Source organism: Bos taurus, chromosome 16 (assembly GCF_002263795.3).
Source record: "Bos taurus isolate L1 Dominette 01449 registration number 42190680 breed Hereford chromosome 16, ARS-UCD2.0, whole genome shotgun sequence".
Classification (NCBI taxonomy): domain Eukaryota; kingdom Metazoa; phylum Chordata; class Mammalia; order Artiodactyla; family Bovidae; genus Bos; species Bos taurus.
The window spans coordinates 30,050,829-30,074,347 of record NC_037343.1 but is presented as its reverse complement, the minus strand read 5'-3'; the positions used below and the strand labels follow the sequence as shown (position 1 = coordinate 30,074,347).

At 35.1% G+C, this 23,519-nt stretch overlaps 1 protein-coding gene across 11 annotated transcripts in view; it reads left to right on the top strand.

The window, feature by feature from the left end:
* CDC42BPA (CDC42 binding protein kinase alpha) overlaps window positions 1-23,519 on the top strand; it is a 297,315-nt gene that overhangs the window by 177,448 nt on the left and 96,348 nt on the right. For 9 of the 11 annotated variants that reach the window (XM_024976359.2, XM_059875457.1, XM_024976355.2 and 6 more), the window contains exons 11-14: window positions 495-617; window positions 13,280-13,413; window positions 19,159-19,401; window positions 19,661-19,771. In XM_024976359.2, the coding sequence (XP_024832127.1) occupies window positions 495-617; window positions 13,280-13,413; window positions 19,159-19,401; window positions 19,661-19,771 (611 nt within the window). The remainder of the gene's footprint in view (window positions 1-494; window positions 618-13,279; window positions 13,414-19,158; window positions 19,402-19,660; window positions 19,772-23,519) is intronic. The other 2 variants (XM_024976363.2, XM_059875458.1) reach the window with 1 other exon arrangement.

Here is a 23,519-nt window from a genome sequence, read left to right as displayed (position 1 = left end):
CAATTAGAACAACAAGTTAAAATAATTATCCCTATTTTAGCTAAGCTGATGAACCAAGTCATCTGTAGGTGGGCCTCCATTTTCATACATGACATTTGGAAGGCCAGCTCTTCTACATGTTTTGTATTAACATCTTTAAACCTCTCTTCATACACCAGATTCAGTTTTTCATATATCACCTGACATACATTTTGATGACAGTTTATGCTAGGATGAAAGGGAACTGCCAGTCGACTCACTGGCAGAGTGTACCAACAGTATTTAAAACTGAAGACCACCTATATTAGAAGGTAGATAGTTATAATTCTAGTGACATTATAACTCTAGTGGAGTTTTGTGATTTAATTTTAATCTGTTTACATGCTTTTTTTGTCAGTGGGTAGATGCTTTGACCAGTTGAATTAAGTAAAGATTTCCCTAGAAAAGAAATATATTGGCATTAGTTTTTCAATTTTAGAATGTGGGTATATTTCTCATTCTTTCTTTTTTTAAAGAGTCAACGCAGACTGTCCAGGCTCTGCAGTATTCAACTGCTGATGGTCCACTAACAGCAAGCAAAGATTTAGAAATAAAAAGCTTAAAAGAAGAAATTGAAAAACTAAGGAAACAAGTAAGAGGTAAATTCCTGATTCATTATTAATTCAGTTTAGTAGATATTTTTAAGTGTTTTATTCACACACAAAAAAACATTTATTGAGTACCTGTTATGTGTTAAGTGATGTGAGCTGTATGCCAGTGAGGGAAAAGCAAACAAGAATGGCTCTGCTGTCAAGGAGCTCATGTTTTGGTCTTGGAAAAAGATAAAGAAATAGTTTTTTGCAGTACGTCGACAAAGGTCAGAAGATAAACACAGGTACATGGAGAGTGCACAAAGAGGAGCACCTTACCCAGATTTAAGTGAAAAAACATGACTTTTGGGGAGGACCTATTAGTTTGGAATAATTAGTGGAAACTCGTCTGGCAAAGCATTTAAATGAGTGGTTCATTTTTCAGTGTATTGCTGAAGTTAATTGAAATTAATTATGATAATTGTTGATATGCCTATTATATCTATTCATCATTTATTCCATTCAATAAATATTTATGTACTAGGCATTATTTTATGTTCTTGGGATGCAGTACTAAACAAACCAATAAAAATTCTTATTGGAGTGAAGGGCAAACACGAGACATGAAACAGTGACTATGCACCTTTGTGAATGATATGGTATGTTGCAAGCTGATAAGTGCTTACAAATAGAGGAGAGTAAGGAGAGTGGGTCTAAAGTCTAAGATGATAAGTTTTATTGTTTTAAATAGGGTAGTCCACATGAGCAAAATATTGAAAAAGGTAAAGGGGATTAACCAGACAGTTAAATGGGAAACACATGATCCGAGAAGACAGCTCAACCAGTGCAAAATCCCTACAGTCAAAACTATGCCTTGTGAGTTCAAATTAAACGTAAGAAGACAGTGTGGCTAGAGCAGAATGAGGAAGCAGGTGGAATGGGTGGAGATGAGGATAGAGAAATAAAGAGCTGAGGAGGGCTCATTGCCTGATCAATGGAGTCTTACTGACTGTTCCGTCTTTGGTTTGTTCTGTGAGTGAACCTTTTGCAGGATTTAAAGGTATCACATGATCTCAGTAAGTATAGGGAGAGAAAGAGAGAGTAGAGGGAAGAAAAAAGATACTGTTTTAGCTAGGAAAGTCAGACCTCTCTAGAAAAGTGGTTTTAGGCCAAAACAAGTAAAGAAAAGAAGGAATCTGACAGTGTCTTTTATAAAAAGGACTATTTAAAATAAAATATTAAGACACAAGGAGACTTAAAATTTGAGCATAATTTATGCTGTTCTCTTTTTTTAAGTAGCTCTTTTAAGAAAAATATCTTCATCAAATTTCTGTAGATTTTTCTTTCTAAAAATGAATAAGATTTGGAATATTATAAATAGAAAAATTTACTTTGATGTCAACACTGAAACATTGTGTAGCACTTAGTATATTTGAGTTTTATGGCACTAAAAAAGCAGTGGAACACAAGGCACCAGATAGTATGGTTACTAAGGTGTCTTCAAAGAGGTGATACGGATTTGGAAAACTTGTTTGCATAGACCTATCTCACTAATGGGCTTCCCTGATGGCTCAGATGGTAAAGAATCCGCCTGCAACTCGGGAGATCTGGGTTCAATCCCTGGGTTGGGAAGATCCCCTGGAGGAGGGCACAGCAACCCACTCTAGTATTCTTAGCTGGAGAATCCCCATGGAGGAGCCTGGTGGGCTACAGTCCATGGGGTGGGAAGAGTTGGACACGACTGAGCGATTAAGCACAGCACAGCGCATCTCACTAATATGTTCTAGGAGGGTTTTTTGGTTTTGTTTTTGTTTTTAAGATTCCTTGGGGTTTTCTTTGCTGACCATTATGCAGCTGCAAATATGAACAATTTTCTTTTGCCCTTTCTGATCTGGGTGCTTTTTCTTTTCTTATCTTACTGGCTAGAACTTGTAGCACTTTGTTGCAGAAGAGTGGTGAGAACAGATGTCCTGGTTTTCTTTCCTATCTTAGGGGGAAAGCATTAAGTCTTTCACCTTTAAGTGTAATATTAGCTGTAGAATTTTTATAGATACTCTTTATCAAGCTTTTTATATTATAGAAACTCTCCTCTATTTCTACATTTCTAAGGGTTTTTCATGAATAGATATTGAACTTTGTCAAATATATTTTTTGCATTGATTGATATAAGCATGTGTTTTTTCCCTTAGTTAACCTTATACTATGGTAAATTAAATCGGTTGATTTTGAAATATTAAATCAACTTTATATTCCTGGAATATATACATCCCTGGTCATGGTGTATATTTATTTTTATAAATTAATTCTATTTTCAATATTGTGTTAAGGATTTTTTTAATCTGTATACATGAGAGATACTGGTCTTTGTTGTGTTTTTTCTCCTTTTTTGTGTTACCTTTTTCTGAGTTTTTAGTTTGCTTTTCCTTTTTTGTTTTTTTTAAATATGATTGACATGTAACATTACGTTAGTTTCAGATGTACAACATAACAATTCAGTATTTGTATATGTTGTGAAATATTCACCTTAGTAAGTTTAGTTCACTTCCATCACCATACATAGTCTCAATTTTCTTTTTTTTGTGTGTGATGAGGACTTATAAGATTTATTCTGTTATTAACTTTGAAATATACAGTATGGTATTATTTACTGTAGACACCAGTGTTTTATATTACATCCCCAGTGTTTATGTATTATATAACTGGAAGTTTGTATCTTTTGACCATCTTCCCTCCTTTAATATACCCTGCACCCCTGTCTCTTAGAACCACCAGTATTCTTTATATCCATGAGTTCCATTTGGTGTTGTTGTTTTAGATTCCAACTATAAGTGAGATTTTACCGTATTTGTCTTTCTCTGTCTGATTTATTTCAGTTAGCATAATGTGCTCAAGGTCCAATTCATATTGTCACAAATGGCAAAATTTCTTTTATTTTTTTATAACTGAAAAATATTCTGTTATACACACACACACACACACACACACATTTTATCAATTCATCCATCAGTGGGCACTTAGCTTGCTTCTGTGTCTTGGCTACTTTAAATAATGCTGTAATGAATATGAGAGTGCACACGTCTTTTTAAGTCAGTGTTTTTGTTTCATTCTGATAAATACCAGAAATAGTGTTGCTGGATCATATGGTAGTTCTGTTTTTAATTTTTTGAAGCCTCTCCATACTGTTTACTGTAGTAGGAGCCCCAATTTACATTTCCACCAGTACTGCAAAAGGGTTCCCTTTTTTCCACATCTTTGCCAACACTTTTTATTTCTTATCTTTTAGATGACAGCCATTCTGACAGGTGTGAGATAATGTTTCACTGTGGTTTGATTTACATTTCCCTGATAATTGGTGATGTTGAACACCTTTTCATGTTGGCTGTCTGTATGTCTTTTTTTAGAAAAATGTCTCTAGCTCCTCTACCCCTTTTTGAATGGGATTATTTGTCTCTATTAACTTGTTGACCTTAAAAATAAAAGTCAGTTATTTTTCCAGAAAAAATAATGGGTTTATTTGGGAATACCAGAGAATTGCAATAGGGCAAGCAAGCCACAGCAAAATCCATAGCCAAGTCTAACAAAGTAGAGGAACATTATTTTATAGAGAAAAATGAGAAAGTTGAGAAAGATTGTTTTGAATGAAAGTTCATTGGGGAAAAGTGAGAGTTTAGGGTGATGATGGTTTCTCATTGGCTGAGTTCCTGGGGTAGTTGATTTTTTGTACGAGATGTGATATACTGTCTTTCCCGTTGGGGCCTGTAATTGATGCTTTGTCTATAATTGACAGTTCTTTCTGTAATTGATGTAGAGAGGTCTGTGTTGAGTTTCCCCCGTCTGGCCTCCCAACTCCATTTTAGTGAGGCTTCTATTGATTTTCACAGATACTTTGTCAGATATTTGATTTGCAAACATTTTCTCCCATCCTGTATGTTGCTTTTTAATTTTGTTTATGGTTTCCTTTGCTGTGCAGAAGCTTTCTAGTTTGATGTAGTCTCACTTATTGATTTTTGCTTTTGGCTGTGGTGTCAGCGTAATTGTTGTATTGCTGGCCTCGTAAAATGAGTTTGAGAGTACTCCCTCTTTTATTTTATGAAAGAGTTTAAGAAGAACTGACATTGACTCTTATTAAAGTGTTTAGTAGAACTCACCAGTAAAGTCATCAAGCCCTAGATTTTTCTTTGTCGGGACGACTTTGATTACTAATTCAGTATTCTTACTCTAGTTGCTTAACCTGTAAAGCTAGGTGTCCTGAGTTTTGTTTTGTTTTGCTGTGTTTAATGCTGTGAACTTCCTTCTTAGAATTGCTTTTGCTGCATTCCATAAGTTTTGATATATTTTTTATATTTTCATTTGTTTCCAGATTTTTTTTGAAGTTCCGCTTTTAATTTCTTTTTGACCCACTGGTTACTCAGAAATGTGTTACTTTCCACATTTTTGTGAATTTTTCCAGTTTTTCTCTTTAGTAATTTCTAGTGTCATATTTTGTGGTTGGAAAAATTCCTTGGTATGATTTCAGTCTTTCTAAATTTGTTAAGACTTGTTTTGTAACCTAACTTGATGTACCCTGAAGAAATGTTCCAGTGTTTGAGAAGACTGTATGTGTGCTGCTGTTGGTTGGAATTTTTTGGTTAGGTCCTAGTGGTCTGAAATATAAGCCATGTCCAGTGTTTCCTCATTGATTTTCTGTCTGGATAGTGTATCCATGGTTGAAAGTAGAGCACTGAAGTCCCCTACTGTTATTGTATTGTTGTCTATTTCTCCCTTCAGATCTATTGCATTTGCTTAATATATTTAGGCACTACAATACTGGGGTCATAAAAATTTATAATTATTGTATCCTGTTGATGAGTTGACCCCTTTATTATTATATAATAACCTTTTTCGTTTCTTGTTACTATTTTTTACTTATCTTCCATTTTGTCTGATAAAAGTGTGGCTACCCTTGTTCTCTGTTGGTCTCCATTTGCATGGAATACCTTTTTCCATTCCTGCATTTTGAGCCTATGTGTGTCTCATAGGCAGCAGGTAGTTGGGTATTGGTTTTTTATCCATTCAGTCACTTGAGGTCTTTATTGGAGAATGTGATCCATTTATATCTAAAGTAATTATTGAGTAGGTATGGATTTACTAATGTCATCTTATGTTTTCTGACAATTTTATAGTTCCTTTGTTCCAGGCTTCCTCTCTTACTGACTTCATTTGTTACTGTTGTTGCTCAGTTGTGTCCAGCTCTTTGTGACCCCATGGACTACAGCATGCCAGGCTTCCCTGTCCTTCACCATCTCCCAGAGTGTGCTCAAGCTCATGTCCATTGAGTCAGTGATGCCATCCAGCCATCTCATGCTCTGTCATCCCCTTCTCCTGCCATCAATGTTTCCCAGCATCAGGGTCTTTTCCAGTGAGTCAGTTCTTCACATCAGGTGGCCAGAGTATTGGAGCTTCAGCTTCAGCATCAGTCCTTGCAATGAATATTCAGAGTTGATTTCCTTTAGAATTGACTGGTTTGATCTCTTTACTGTCCAAGGGACTCTCAAGAGTCTTCTCCAGAACCACAGTTCAAAACCATCAATTCTTTGGCGCTCAGTGAATTGATGATTTTTCCATAGTGGTGCTTTGATTTCCTTCTCTTTCTCTTTCATGTAGCTCCTGAAGATTTTTGCTTTGTGATTTCCATAAGGCATGCATAAAATATCATATTACAATCTATTTTATGTTGATGACAGCTACTTATTCTCTCGGTTTATTATTTAATTGTTTTAATTATTTCCTCTTCAGCTATTTTAGAAGCACATCAGACAAGGTTATGTTTTCTTAAACTATGAAATATAATTTAGAAAACTTAAGGTGAGAAAAAAGTTCCATTGTATTTACCCATATTTTTATATGATGCTCTTCTTCCTGATATTGTTGAATTCCTTGTTTTGTTGTTTGCTTTCTATTTAGAGACTTTAACTATTTTTTAAAGGAAGGTCTGCTACCAACAAATTCTCTTCATTTTTCTTTATCAAAGAATGTCCTGATTTTCCCTTTATTCCTAAAAAATATTTTTGCTGGACATAGTCTATATTGTAAGTTTTCTAGCTTTTTTGTTTGTTTGTTTAAGCATCTGAAAAATACCATACTGCTTCCTCTAGGTTTCATGTTTTCTGAGGAGACATTCACTGTCATTCTGAGTATTTTTTTCCCCTTTACACAAAGTGTTTTTCTCTTGACTGCTTGCACAGTTTTTCTTTTTCTTTAGTTTTCTTGTGTTTAATGATGTGTTTGGGCATGAATTTCTTTGGGTTTGTTCTATTTTGTGTTTGTTCTTCTTGAATCTTTAGGTTTATCAGTCTTTCCAAATTTCAGAATTTTTTAGACTATTTCTCTAAGTACTTTTACAGACCTGCCTACTTTCTCTTCTTCTGAGACTCTGATGACACAGGTGTAAGATCTTTTGTTAATCATCCCACAGCTCCCAGAGGTTCTGTTCATTTTTGTTTTTATTTTATTTTATTTTTTTCCTGTTATTCAGATTGGCCAATTTCTGTTGTTTTATCTTCAAGTTCACGGATGCCTTTGACACCTCCCCTGTGCTGCAGAATCCACCTGTCAAGATTTTTATTTTATTAATGTCTAAAATTTCCATTTTGTTCTTTAACCTTCCATTTCTTTGCTGAGATTTTTTTGTCTTTGCTCTGGTCTTCTGTTTATTCATTTGTTTCAAATATGTGTATAATTGCTTATTGAAGCATTTTTATCATAGATGTGTTAATATCTTATCAGATTATTCTAACATCTTTGTTAAATATTTTGGTGTCAGCATCCATTGATTTTCTTTTCTTATTCAAATTGAGATTTTTCTAGTTCTTGGTAGGATGAGTGGTTTTGATTAATGACAGCGGATCTTATTTAACTTTCCACGTTAGCTGGCTTTTCTGGACACCACTCCAGCAATGGAGAGGAGGTTACCATCTCCTTATTGCCAGGTGGAGGTAGAAATCCAGTTTCCCCACCTGGCCTCCTTTGACACCCAATGAAGAGCTCCTTGTTATTCCTGGAAGGGAATGGAAGTTCCAGCCCACTGCCTAATACTATGATAGGGGTGGCCTTATTACTGCTGGGCGATGGTGAAAGCTCTTTTCTGATGGCACCCCAATAGGGAGAAGGGGAAGATCGTCATTACTGCTGGGTCGGGGGTGGACGTCCTGGTTCTCCCTGTAGTTTTCACTGACACTTGTGTGAAAAGAGGCTTGTTACCAGCCAAGGCGGTTGAAAATCCTGCTCTCCCTTCTCTACTTACCCTCAGGTGTGTTTGGGCACATACCCAATTGGAAATTGGATTGGGAATTTAGCTCCTCACTTGTCCCTGGCTGACGTATGACATAGGTGGGCATGGGGCCCCATGCTTTCTGTTGTGTTTAACTTGAGCAGAGTGGTTATTTTCTAAAACTTTCCTGTCTTGCTAGTTTGCCCCTTATTTGGTTCTTTGGCTACAAAGAGTAACCTTTGGGCCTTTATTCTCTGTTTCTGTTAGAATTTCTGGGTTGCTGGTTTCTTCAGCTCTGAGTCTATGAAATAAGAACCAAAAAGAAAAGCCAGAGAACTTAGCACTGTGTAGTTTCAGTGTCCTGACACACTGTGAAACTTCACCACCACCAATTTTTTTTTAATTTGTATATTGCTTTACTTCCCTCACCTCTCTACTAGACTGTAAGCTCCTTGAAAACAGTGACTTTGAGTATTGTATTCTTTTATATATTGAAGTGCCTGTAATAGTGCTTGGCACATAAAAATCCCTAAATCAATATTTGTTGATGACTGAGTAAATAAATGACTAAATGAAATCTCATTCTTGGAAATTTCTGACCACTTCCTAATGTGTGTTCCTGCATTGTATCTTTATAGGCAATTTCCAACATGCTTACATCCCTTACCTGCAAATAAATGGTCTCTGGAATTACCCAACTGGGGAAATTGATGGCCGTTAAATTATTGGTTGAATAATGTCCTTCCTTTATTCCTAACTTCTCTTTAAGTTCAGTGCTTATAGGACTATTCTCATTATTTTGGAATATAATCAGTGAAAAAGGCTATATCCCTTTTAGTATTCTTCCTTTCCAAGCACTTTTTTCTTGATCATGTGTTACTCTCAGTGATACTCTCAATTTTATTCCATCTCTGAAATATCATTCATTCGTTTTTTTTAAACCTTTTTGGAGAAGGAAATGGCAACCCACTCGAGTACTCTTGCCTGGAAAATCCTATGGGCTACAGTCCATGGAGTCACAAAGGGTTGGACACAACCGGGTGACTTTTTTTTGGTGGTGGTAAGAAAATACATAAGATAAAAATGGCCATCTTAACCATTTTTAAATGTACAGTCAGTAACATTAAGCACATTCACAATGCTGTGCAACCGACGCCATCCATCTCCAAAACCTTCCATTATCTCAAACTGAAACACTTGATCCATTAAACAGTAACTCTTGTTCCTGCCACCCACTAATACCTGGCATCCACCATTCTACTTTCTGTTCCTTTGAATTTGACTACTTTGGGAAACTCATATAAATAGAATCATCAAATATTTGTCCTTTTGTGACTGACTTATTTCACTTAGTGTAGTATATTCAAGATTTATCCATGTTACAGCATGTGTCATAATTTCCTCCCTTAATATGATATTCCACAGTATGTGTATGCCACATTTTGTTTATCCATCTATTTACCAATGGACCCCTTGGGCTGCTTCCACCTTTTGTTTATTGTGAATTATACTGCTGTGAAGATGAGTGTACAAATATCTGTACAAAGTCTTTTTTGGGTGTATAATAAGCAGAATTCCTGAATTACATGCTAATTATGTGTTTGATTTTTTAGGAATTGCCATACAGTGGCTATACCACTTACATTCTTGCCAGCAACATTTATTCTTTCTTAATTCAGTCCATAGACATACGTGTTGAGTTGCTTCTGTATACCAAAAATTAACACTAGATACTAGAGGCATAGTGGTAAAATTGAGGTTAGATATGTCTCATTCATAATTGTATCCAAGCTGTCTTAAATAGTTTGCTGATTTAAAGAGCAAGAGATAAAACAAGTGGGCCCCTGAGGACCTGCCTGATGAATAGTCCTTGAGGCTTTAGTCCTGGCTTGAAAGGAAAATAAGTGTCCAGGTCACCTTCAATCTCTTGTGCCTCTACATACCTCATAAGCAAGATCTTTATTACTCAACATTAATGTTTTTCTCTTTTTTTTCCCTATGTGTTACCCAGTATTTTTAAACTCCTAAAAAAATTGAATACACTTATAATTATTTGCAATTTTTTTTGTATTTGCTTTCCTCATCGCACTTCAAACTCTTAAGTAGGACAGAGTTTCCTGATACCATATAACAGACACACAATATATATTGACCATATACAGACAAAAATTCATATTTTCATTTAATATTTTTATATGAAAAATAAAGGTATGTTTTCTAAATAAAACATCTGTTGTGACCTATAATGTGCTTTATATCCCCATACTTTTTATTGCCTCAAAGTTGGTGGTATGTGCCGCTGCCCCCGCGGGTGTACTACCGTCTGTGTCTCCAACTCTAAAATGCCCTTGCCCTTCCTCTGTCTCCCTATATCCATTTTCTCCTTCTTTTCTGTGTGTGTCACTCTCTCACACACACACACAAACACACAAATACATGTACATAGTGTCCTACATTATGTAAGTTGAGGAGAAAAATAGTGAATGGAGGGAAGGATAATATGGAACTCTTTTCCTTCATCGTAGTTTAGAAGTAAAATCTCTTCACATCAGAAGAGTTACTAGTTATTTGAGGAAATAAGACCACAATGGAAAAGCTGTGACACCACTTTTACGTATCAGAAAGAGGTGCTTTGTGCTGCCTGCCTTCATCTGCCTCCAGTTTGAGCCCCTCTGCAGACTGTCGTGCTCCTCCGTGAGCGCTGCTTTGTGTGTGCTTAGTCGCTCAGTGGCGTCCGCCCCTGTGGACCCCACTGTACTGTAGTCCGCCAGCAACGCCTTAGTCATGCCTGTCTCTTACTTCCTCTGTCATCCATATAACCTGCCCGACAATTTGTAATTGATTTTCTGCTTTTTAAAGAGCGTTACTCTTGTCTTCCTATCGCCTTCAAGACAGAGACCATCTTTTATATTGAGATATACTACACAGTGCAAAGAAAATTGCTGTGTATTTTGCCCTCATTTAATCCTTGAGTTTCAGGATTCTACTTGCATCAGTGACTTAAGAACGTTTTGGTTGGTATGAGCTAATCTCACTCCCCTAGTATTGCTTTTCTCTTTATTCACTAAAACTGATTTTAAATAATTTCATCTAAATGTTTTGACTAAATCAAGTTAACATATATTTAATAGATATTTTTGTTAATCTTTAAGGATTTCTTTCAAAATTTTAATTGAATTAACTCTTTGTTGTAGTGAAAGTGAAGGTCCTTCTGCCTGAGCCGTTTTATAATAGTTGGCCAAAGTTCAGTATGTTCTGGACTTTTCTTGATTTTTTTTTTCCTTTGGGGCAATATAAAATTCTGTGTATTCCAAATTACAGGTACTATACTTCTCTCCATATTAGAGGATTTTATAAATAATTGGGTATGTTTGTCTTTTCCAACGTCTTTATCTAGTGCATTTCCTTATGTACTTCTCATAATTTACCAGATGTTTAAATGAATATTTTTAATTCTTTAGGCATTTCTGAAGTGTCTGAAATATGAATCATGAAAATCTGACATGTATTTTGTATATCTCCTTAACAACTTCATTGTAAAACTTCTAACATGAAATGTCTGGGATAAAACTAAAATTTAACCTGTATTGAAATAAAACAATAAAAATATCCTTAAAGAGTATTGACATGGTCACATTTAATACACTTTGCTGTAAAAGTTATATGATACAGACATTTTATGAAATGCTGATTTTTTTTTTGTTTCTAACGAAGAGCAGTTTTGATAAATGAATGACTCAATAATTTACAAAAGATTTTAGCATGCTAGGGAAGAGCTTTTCAAGGTAGAAGAAAGAAGTGAGCGTTCTCAGAAGGCATTGCTAAATGTACCATGCTTCTACTCTAGATTGATATAGCTTACCCATAAAATTTGATTAAAATGACCCCAAAAATGACAGAAATAAGCTGTCACATACTAAATTGTGACTCCAAGTTATTGGAAATAACTAAATTGATACCTACTTCAGAAATTGTTAAAATTCTAAAAATGCTGAAAACTTAAAATAACAAAAAAAGATGTTTGAAAGAAATTAGTATAAACAAAAAAATTCCCACATAAACTGAAATTCGAAAAAAATGATAAAATGTAATTTTCTGAATATAAATCTGTCATCTTTAAGGTTAAACATCCATTGATATTTTCTATTGTTCTTCAAGGAAAACATTTCTTATTATATACTATTAAGACAAAATGAAAATAATTAAATGTAACTTTGCAGATATTTTCAAAATTGCTAAAAACTGTGCTATCTATAAATGTATTTAGACTTCATAATACCTAATATAGATAAGCTTTTAATAAATCTAAGGAATCAGAACCAGTTAGTTTGTAAATTTGTGAATACATTTAGCTGACTTCTTGACTTCAGGACTTTCTATGCAAATGAAATACTCTTCAACAGGATTCTTCATTTATTGAAAACATCAAATTCAACAATGCCCAATGCTTTGTGCATTTATTCCCGACCTTTAATTTGCAAATGAGCCACCTGGGAATCTTGTTAAATATAGATTCTGATTCATTAGGTTTGATGTGGGGCCTGAGATTCTGCATTTCTAATAGGCTCCCAGAGGATGCTAATGCTACTTGTGTGGAGTTGACACTCAAAGTAACAAGGTTGTAAAGAATAGAAAATATCTAGAACAAAATTAACAATGAATGTGCTTAGATTTCTGTTTTCACTGGCTTTAATTCTTTGATTTGCTAATTTACTTTTAATGTCAGGGATATTTTATATCAACTTATTAAATTTTATGTAAGCATATGTTAACATTAATAATTTTGTTTTTAAAATAACTCTTTTGAACTGATAATGGTTAAATATTTTTAATTGCATTACCTTTTTAGTTGGAGAGTTGATGTAAGATTGGTGGGCTGTAGTTGACTCTGATCCTCAATTAGCAATGTCACTTTAGGCAAGTTACTCAACTCCCTGAGCCTATTTCAAATATTTACTTGTAGAAATCAGAGTTTATTCTTTCACCACTAGTGAAACCAAGCAGGGTGATTTGGAGCATTAGTATTTGGAGCATCATACTGTAATTTGAGGATTATCAACAGAAGAATGCCAACTAATAGTTGAGGAAAATGTACCTGTTTTGTTTGATTGATTGTGTTCTTTTTTGTAAGTTTTAAGTTTTTAATTCGTTCTGAAGTTACTATTTTTTGAAAGTATGGCCTTTTTTCTAATAAATATGTAAGATATTTTTGCACATAAATTTTGTACAATATCTTTGCACATGAAATTTACTCTTCACACTGGCATTACCTGTTCACCATCTTTACAGTGAACTGATAAGCATTTAATTGTCATGAGTCAGTGACATGTGGTGTCAGTAAGCTAAATACCAATTTCAAGATACTTAATTTACTTGGTTTAAAGCAACTCAGTGATAGTTTTTGAAGATTTATTGTAAATAGTTGGTGTTGAGTGTTTGTCTTTATGCAAATAGTAAATGAAACATTGTCTCCTATTTTTAGAATCAAGTCACTTGGAACAGCAACTTGAAGAAGCTAATTCTGTGAGGCAAGAATTAGATGATGCTTTTAGACAAATCAAGGCTTATGAAAAACAAATCAAGACATTACAACAAGAAAGGGAAGAATTAAATAAGGTAAAAATATATAGACAGATTGGTAAAGTCTTTTCTGAATTCTTAATCTTAATTCTTAATATTAATTACATTAGTAAATTTTTATGTTTTTCTTGAATCACTTTCAAACAGTGTTTGGTACAAATTCATTTATATTTATGGTCAGTTTAATAATATTTGTAATTTATAGCAGAGGTCCTATTTGTTTTAATAATATTTTATTAGTGGTTATTATTCACACAAGGCAGTGGCACCCCACTCCAGTACTCTTGCCTGGAAAATCCCATGGACGGAGGAGCCTTGTAGGCTGCAGTCCATGGGGCCGCTAAGAGTCAGACTCGACTGAGCGACTTCACTTTCACTTTTCACTTTCATGCATTGGAGAAGGAAATGGCAACCCACTCCAGTGTTCTTGCCTGGAGAATCCCAGGGATGGGGCAGCCTGGTGGGCTGCCGTCTGTGGGGTCGCACAGAGTTGGACACGACTGAGGCGACTTAGCAGCAATGGTTATTATTATGTATTTAAAGGTAGGATTACTCAGCCAAACTTAGTTAACATAATAAGGATGAGCATCTGATATCTAGATTTATGGTTACTTTGCCAATTTTTAATAAGTTTTGATATTAAAAATCCTTTAGTATATTCTGAGAAGAGGGTAGTGCTAAAATGAAATACATATTGATAAAGAATTTTAAATGATTTGTCTGATACCCTACAGGCAGCAGATATTCTTTTTAAAATTTTTTTCATTTGAGGCATATACAAAATAAATGTAACATTATATATATAAATATACATATATATAAAGTTATAATGTTATATAGTATTATATAAGTTTTGATATAAATAATAGATAAACCTAACATCTAACTTAAGAAATAGACCATTACCTATTTTATGGCATAGCCCTGGGTAGTCATTTCCTTCCCTTTCTCTCCACTTCCCTCATAATGTTTTGAATTTTATGTTAATCATTCTTTTAGTTAAAAAAATTTTATCACATATTCAGTTCAGTTCAGTCGCTCAGTCGTGTCCGACTCTTTGCAACCCCATGAATCACAGCACACCAGGCCTCCCTGTCCATCACCAGCTCCTGGAGGTCACTCAAATTCATGTCCATCGAGTTGGTGATGCCATCCAGCCATCTCATCCTCTGTCATCCCCTTCTCCTCCTGCCCCCAATCCTTCCCAGCATCAGGGTCTTTTCGAATGAGTCAACTCCTCGAATGAGGTGGCCAAAGTACTGGAGTTTCAGCTTTAGCATCATTCCTTCCAAAGAACACCCAGGGCTGATCTCCTTCAGAATGGACTGGTTGGATCTCCTTGCAGTCCAAGGGACTCTCAAGAGTCTTCTCCAACACCACAGTTCAAAAGCATGAATTCTTCAGCGCTCAGCTTTCTTCACAGTCCAACTCTCACATCCATACATGACCACTGGAAAAACCATAGCCTTGACTAGATGGACCTTTGTTGGCAAAGGAATGTCTCTGCTTTTCAGTACGCTATCTAGGTTGGTCATAACTTTTCTTCCAAGGAGCAAGCGTCTTTTAATTTCATGGCTGCAGTCACCATCTGCAGTGATTTTGGAGCCCAAAAAAATAAAGTCAGACACTGTTTCCACTGTTTCCCCATCTATTTCCTATGAGGTGATGGGACCAGATGCCATGATCTTAGTTTTCTGAATGTTGAGCTCAAAACAGTATATTAGTGTTGCTTGTTTTTAAGCTTATAAAATATTATAATTCATCAATATAACTGTTGATTATTCACTTAGTTGCTATAAAATACACTATTATTTCAAAACCCACAATTTACTTATCTAATTTTTTGTTTGCAGGCATTTAGGTTGCTTATAATTGATAACTACTATAAATGATGTTGCTGTGAACATTCTTGAACATATATCCAGATACACATGCAGACACACACACACAAGCACAAATAGAATAATTGGGTCATAGGCAATGCAGATATTCTATTTTTTATGATAATGTCAAATCATTTTCCACTGGTTGTACCAATTTATACTCCCACCAGTAGTGCATAGGAATTTTTATATTCAGCATTGCTTCATATTATTAGAAATGTTATTTTTGAAAAACCTAATCTAAATTGACATTTTAGGTCTAAAATGATATTTTAGTATGGCCTTAATTTGCATTCTTTAATTACTAACGAGGTCGAGTAACTCCACACATGTCCTTTTATCATTTGTATTTCTTATTTTGTGAAATACCTCTTAATATCCTTCATACATTTTTCTGTTGGGTTGTCTTTTCTTTATTGGTCTGTAAGAATTCTTGAAATTCTCTGGCATGCTAATCTTCTGTCGATTATATATGTTACAGAAGTCACCCAGCTAGTGGCTTGTCTTTTCATTTTCTTTATAGGATCCTTTGAATAGCAAAAAGTTTTTAGTCTTAAAGTAGTGAAATTCATCAATCTTTATTTTTATGATTATTGCATTTGCTGGCTTATCTAAGAAGTCTGAGGTAAAAAAACAATTCTCCTAAAATTTTATCTTGACCTTTTATAAGTTTGGTCTTCATATTTAAGTTTTTAATGCATCAGATATTTACTTTTGTGTATCATATGAGATAAGGATCCACTTTCACTTTTTCCCATATAGCTAGCCAGCTGTTCATTTATTATATAAGCCCTCCTTCCTTCAGTGATGTGCAGTATCACCTCTCTCATATATTAAATTTCCATTTATTCAACTCTCTAGTCCTTGAAGGCTGTGATGGGATTTTATTTAAAATTGCATTAAATCTATATGGAACAATTTCAGGAGAATTGACACCATTATAATATTGAGTCTTTAAGTTCTTATCCATTATATATTAATATCACTCTAAATGCTCACAGGATTTCAAGAACAAGGCAAGATTATTCTCGTTTGCATTCAGAAAGAAAACTCAAGGAGAAGGAGTCCCAAAAAACTGAATGAGGGTGCTTATACAGAGGAGAGAGGCAGATGCTTGCCCTCTATCTCTACCCACCTTTCTGAGGGTCTCCTTGGAAACCTAAAGAGAAGAATCTAGGACCCTTTGAAATATAAATGAGTCACTCCAGTGAAAAGATAAGTCCGACTCTCCAGCTCTAAAAAGAGGGCGTCTCCTTGGTTCTAGCTCTTATCTCTCTCAGCCCCTCCTTGAAATGTAAACACCTAAGTCCAGGAGATAAATCTCTTTGCAGTTTTCTCACTGTCTAAATTAGTCATAAAGACTTGCTCATGTCCTAAGTTTCAGTAAAATTTGCTTAGAAAGGCCTAACTGTACAAAAATATAAAATTATTTAATCCACAAACTTTGTATATCTGTGTATCTTTAAAGTATTTTAAAATGTTTCTCCATAAAATTCTATGCAGGTTTTGTTTGCCTCTCCTTAAATTTATTATCCTAAGTTTTCATATATTCAATTGTGAAAAGAAAGTGTTAGTTGCTCCTTCATGTCCAAGTCTTTGCGATCCCATGGACTGTACTCCATCAAGCTCCTCTGTCCATGGGATTTTCCAGGCAAGAATGCTGGGTTGGGTTGCCATGCCCTTCTCCAGGAATCTTCCTGATGCAGGGATCAAACTTGGGTCTCCTGCATTACAGGCAGAGTCTTCACCATCTGAGCCACCGTTGAAGTCCCCAGTAAATTGTACCTTTAAATTTTTACTTTCTTACTGATTCTGTCCTAGCAACATTCCTAAACTCTTACTGTAGTAATATATTTGAGATTCTTTAAGGTTTTATAAAATAATGACAATTTTGTTTGTTTTTTTTTACTGTTTTTTCTTTCCTTGTCTTACTGTATAAGCTAGGACCGCAAATACAACATTCAATAGAGGTGATGATAGCAGCCATCCCTGTCTTATTCCTGATTTCAAGAAAATACCTTTACTATTTTATCATTAATAATAATGTTTTCTCTAAGTTTTTGGTGAAGGTTATCTTCTTTTCTTATTTTGCTAATCATTTTGATCAAAAGGGTATTGAATTTATTAAATGTACTATTTTTGTACAGTACTGCAACAGATTTCTAGGAATTTGTTAATACCTATTGATGGAATTATATAATTGTTCTCCTTTAATCAATTGGTTTTCTGACTTATGTTTATAGACTTTTTCTAATGTTAAAACATTTTTGCTCTTCTGGGTTAAAACTATATTACCCATATATTGTCTGCTAAATATTAATATGATAATACAGGTAGCAGTTATGTTGTATCTGTTCTAATAGTACTGTTTTAAGTGCTTTATATATATATTAGATCATTTAATCTTTTACAGAACCCTATGATTTAGGTATTGGTAGTAGTAGCAGCAGCAGCAGTAGTTATAGTATTTATGTAAATGGTGAGATCCCACACAAAGAAGCTTAAGTACATTTGTTCAAGATCATAGAGCTAGAAAGTGGGGAAACTGGAATTTCCACACAGGGAGTTGAGTTCCAGAGTTCATGTTTATCCACTTTATATATCACTGAACTTATTTGCTAATGTCATTTTTTTAGGATTTTTTTAAATTTGTTTTCTTTAATAAGGAAACAAACCATCTTTCTTTTTTTTTAAAATATATATAAAGATTATACTGGTCTCATATAATTCGCTGAGTAGCACTGCCTCTTTTTCTGTTCTCTAGAAAAGTTTGTATAAGAGAAACATTTTGATCCTTGAAACACTGGGAATCATCTGTAAAACCATCTGAGTCTAGAGATTTCTTTCATGCTGGGGGGATGAGGAAATTTTGTTAGCTATTGGTTTGGTTACTTTAATTGTTATAGAACTATTCAGGCATATTTAGGCATTCTATTTCTTCTTGAAACAGTTTTGATAAATTTAGTTTTGTAGGAATTTGTTCATTTCACAAGTTGAAAAGTTTATTGGCATAAAATGTTTCATTGTATCCTTTTACCTTTTTCCATTTCTTCCAGATTTGTGATTATATCCTCTCATTTTTTTCACTTCTAAATGCTCTATAAAATTGTTTTATAAACAACTTCAATAGTCTTTTTGCCTGATCATTTTAGTCTTTTGTCATTTTTCTATTTTTATAATTTCCTTTCATTTCTTCATTTTATATATAGCAATATATTAGTATCTGATGATTCTAATATCCAGATACATTGGGGTTTATTTTTATTGTTTGTAATGTTTGCTTATAGTTGTTTGTCCTTTGGGTGTTTGGGTAATCTATGGTTGTGAGCTCATATTTGTATGCTCTTAAAAAAAAATACCCTAGATTTCATTGAGACTTTTTTCCTCAAAAAAGATTTTCATTTCTTTTTGCTGGGAGGCAGGTGATTCTTCTGACCCAAGTCTACTTTAGCCCCTTCTAAGTTTCTCACTTTAATTAGAGAGTTTAGCTTTTCTCTTTGCTGCTGGCCCAAGAGTTGGTCCCCACATCAAATATAACTGTTGTTTTTATCATTTGTAATCATTTGATATAATTTTTTAAACCTTACAGATAGCCATTACATTTCACAAAATCTTTATTTTGATCATTGTATCTTTCATTTCTGTACCATTTATTTATTTATTGAAATGAAGGTAATTCAGGTTAAATCTTTGCAGTTAGAATGTTAGCATAAGAAATTGAGAATATGAACAGAGCATCATGCTACTAGTATCTGTTCAAAAGTAGTTCATTTCTTTTAATTTTATTCCAAGGTGAATAATTTTGGCTCTTCTTGACTTCATGATAGCTAATTTGATGGCCAAATTTGGTCCCTAGGTTGCAGAATTGGTAACTTATATTCTTTTTACAAAACTGTAGGAACTAGTCCAGGCTAGTGAGCGATTAAAAAACCAATCCAAAGAGCTGAAAGACGCACACTGTCAGAGGAAACTGGCCATGCAGGAATTCATGGAGATCAATGAGCGGCTAACAGAATTGCACACCCAAAAACAGAAACTTGCTCGCCATGTCCGAGATAAGGAAGAAGAGGTGGACCTGGTGATGCAAAAAGTTGAAAGCTTAAGGCAAGAACTGCGCAGAACAGAAAGAGCCAAAAAAGAGGTTAGTAGTCAGGCAAATTTTGTAGTGGCCATGGGGTGGTGATTAAAGCTGCTTTTTCAGACTAGTGAAATAATATATATTTCATTTAATTTTTGAAAAAAGTTTTTTGTATTTTTTTTTTAGTTTGGTAATGTTATTTAATATGAATTTCAACATTTGAGTTATCTCCCTATTGCAAGGTAAATTCTCATGGGGAAAACATTTTATTAGAGAAACAATTATAACCATGAAATCAGCTTTTTTCATTTTCCTTTAAAAGCTGGAAGTTCGTACAGAAGCTGTGGCTGCTGAAGCATCTAAAGACAGGAAATTGCGTGAACAGAGTGAGCACTATTCTAAGCAACTGGAGAATGAACTAGAGGGACTGAAGGTAACTTTTGATACCGTGTTTATCAAGTTGAATAAATTTTCTCCCCTTTATGCCTAACATGATTACTAGTTGTGTGCTCCTTTTGGTATGGAGTAAAAACTAGCTATCCTTCAAATATAGTATTCTTAATTCTCATCAGTAGGAAGCTGGTGTAGACTTCTTAATCATGCTGCAAGGAAACGGAAGGCTGTGTTTAGTGGAGAAATCTGTTAGGAAGGAGTTAAAATATTTATGAAGGTCTGCATACCTGGATGAGATACATTGGTAATCTCATGGGAGGCATGGTTAGATGTCTTAGACCCTCTGTCTTGTCTACACATGGACATCACCAAATGGTCAATACCAAAATCAGATTGATTATATTCTTTGCAGCCAAAGATAGAGAAGCTCTATACAGTCAGCAAAAACAAGACCAGGAGCTGACTGAGGCTCAGATCATGAACTCCTTATTGCCAAATTCAGACTTAAATTGAAGAAAGTAGGGAAAACCACTAGACCATTCAGGTATGACCTAAATCAAATCCCTTATGATTATACAGTGGAAGTGAGAAATAGATTTAAGGGCCTAGATCTGATATATAGAGTGCCTGATGAGCTATGGAATGAGGTTCGTGACATTATACAGGAGACAGGGATCAAGACCATCCCCAAGAAAAAGAAATGTAAAAAGGCAAAATGGTTATCTGATGAGGCCTTACAAATAGCTGAGAGAAGAAGGGAAGCTAAAGGCAAAGGAGAAAAGGAAAGATATACCCAACTGAATGTAGAATTCTAAGAACAGCAAGGAGAGATAAGAAAGCCTTCCTCAGCAATCAATGCAAAGAAATAGAGGAAAACAATAGAATGGGAAAGACTAGAGATCTCTTCAAGAAAATTAGAGATACCAAGGGAACATTTCTTGCAATGATGGGCTTGATAAAGGACAGAAATGGTATGGACCTAACAGAAGCATAAGATATTAAGAAGAGATGGCAAGAATACACAGAAGAACTGTACAAAAAAGATCTTCAAGATCCAGATAATCACAATGGTGTGATCACTGACCTAGAGCCAGACATCCTGGAATGTGAAGTCAAGTGGGCCTTAGGAAGCATCACTACAAACAAAGCTAGTGGAGGTGATGGAATTCCAGTTGGGCTATTGCAAATCCTAAAAGATGATGCTGTGAAAGTGCTGCATTCAATATGCCAGCAAATTTGGAAAACTCAGCAGTGGCCACAGGACTGGAAAAGGTCAGTTTTCATTCCAATCCCAAAGAAAGGCAATGCCAAAGAATGTTCAAACTACTGCACAATTGCACTCATCTCACATGCTAGCAAAGTAATGCTCAAAATTCTCCAAGTTAGGCTTTAACCGTATGTGAACCATGAACTTCCAGATGGTCAGGCTGGATTTAGAAAAGGCAGAGGAACCAGAGATCAAATTGCCAACATGCGCTGGATCATCAAAAAAGCAGGAGTTCCAAAAAAACATCTATTTTTGCTTTATTGACTACACCAAAGGCTTTGACTGTGTAGATCACAACAAACTGTGAAAAATCTCAAAGAGATGGGGATCCCAGACCACCTGACTTGCCTCCTGAGAAATCTGTATGCAGGTCAAGAAGCAACAGTTAGAACTGGACATGGAACAGCAGAATGGTTCCAAATTGGGAAAGGGGTACGTCAAGGTTGTATATTGTCACCCTGCTAATTTAACTTATATGCAGACTACATCATGCGAAATGCAGGTCTGGATGAAGCATAAGCTGGAATCAAGATTGCCAGGAGAAATATCAATAGCCTCAGATATGCAGATGACACCAGCCTTAAGGCATTTTCACCATATGAAAGTGGTGAAATTTCACCCTTATGAAAGTAAAGAAGAACTAAAGTACCTCTTGATGAAAGTAAAAGAGGACAGTGAAGAAGTGGCTTAAAGATCGTGGCATCCGGTCCTATCACTTCATGGCAAATAGATGGGGAAACAATGAAAATAGTGAGAGACTTTATGTTTTGGGGTTCCAAAATCACTGCAGATGGTAACTGCAGCCATGAAATTAAAAGATACTAGCCCCTTGGAAGAAAAGCTGTGACCAACGTAGATAGCATATTAAAAAGCAGAGAGATTACTTTACCAACAAAGGTCTGTCTAGTCAAAGCCATGGTTTTTCCACTAGTCATGTATGGATGTGAGAGTTGGACTATAAAGAAAGCTAAGCACTGAAGAATTGATGCATTTGAACATTGATCCTTTTGAACACTGTGGTGTTGGAGAAGACTCTAGAGTCCCTTGGACAGCAAGGGGATCCAACCAGTCTACCCTAAAGGAAATCAGTCCTGAATATTCATTGGAAGGACTGATGCTGAAGCAGAAACTCTAATATTTTGGCCACCTGATGCGAAGAACTGACTCCTTGGGAAAGACCCTGATGCTGGGAAAGGTTGAAGGTGGGAGGAGAAGGGGACGACAGAGGATGAGATGGTTGGATGGCATCACTGACTTGACGGACATGAGTTTGAGTAGGCTCTGTGAGTTGGTGATGGACAGAAAAGCTTGGCGTGCTGCAGTCCATGGGGTCGCAAACAGTCAGACACGACTGAGCGACTCAACTGAAATGAAATATCTCAACAGAAGCGCTTAGGAAGAGAAATCCTTGTGCCAGTTCTAGAGTTGGACTTTATTGTTTTAAAGCCTGGCCTCATCAGTTACTTGCTGTTTAATGCTGGACAAAACATTTAGTCTCTTTGGACTTTAATTTTCTCATTTGTAAAACCCTATTTCATTGGTTTTACATAAGGAGTACATATATATGTATGTAAGCTGCCTACATCACATGTGTTCGGTTACTAATAGCTATAATAATGTTATTCTGTATGTCAAAGTGAGAGAATTAGGATTAAATGGATATCATATTTCTGTAGCACTAAATTATAATCTGAATATGATGTCTGCCTTTTCCTGACTCTAACCTTTGCATATCCCATTTCCTCAGCATTGTCTGCCAGCCACCACCTCCACACACTCCTTGCAGGCCTAGTCTAGTATCTTATTCATCCAACAAATGAAAGAATTAAGTTGAATGTCTTCTGAGGAAGTTTAAGTATTCCTAATTCTGTGGTGCTTTAGAATTTTGTTAATAAATTTACAATAGCTCTTATTATAATTATTTATTCACAAAATGTCTCCCCATCTAAACTATGACTTAGTTTATTGAAAGCATAGGCTGCTATATTATTATCCTGGCACAGGACCAAATTTTCAATACTTGTTTAATAAGTGTGTTAAATCAGTGAATGAATGATGTGGTAGAATTGGCTAGAACTTGCTTGTTCTCTGAAAATTGAATAATAGTGGTTGCAAGTAAGTTTTTCTCTGCTTTAAATACAAATATGAACTAGATTTTATTTCTTGCTTTGGGGATTGGTTTTTCTTGTTTTGTTTTGATTAATTGTGATTCCATGGTCTTGTTTAGCTTTCCAAATTAGAAATGTTTCTTCCATAAAAATCTAGACTTCTAGAACAGAATTAGTATATAGAAGTCATTGCATTACCATCTCAAATAACTGTCAGTCAGGGACGGCTTCGTTTCCAGCACTATTTTAGATGCTTTTGTTAAAAACCAGAATCAGAAGGTACAAACTGAAAGAAATCTTAGAGATTATTCGCATTTGAGGAAAGTGAAACTCAGAAGAGTTTAGGATTTACAGTCTTAAATGACAGAGTACAATTTAAACCCAGGTTTTCTAATTCTCAGTACCATTCTATC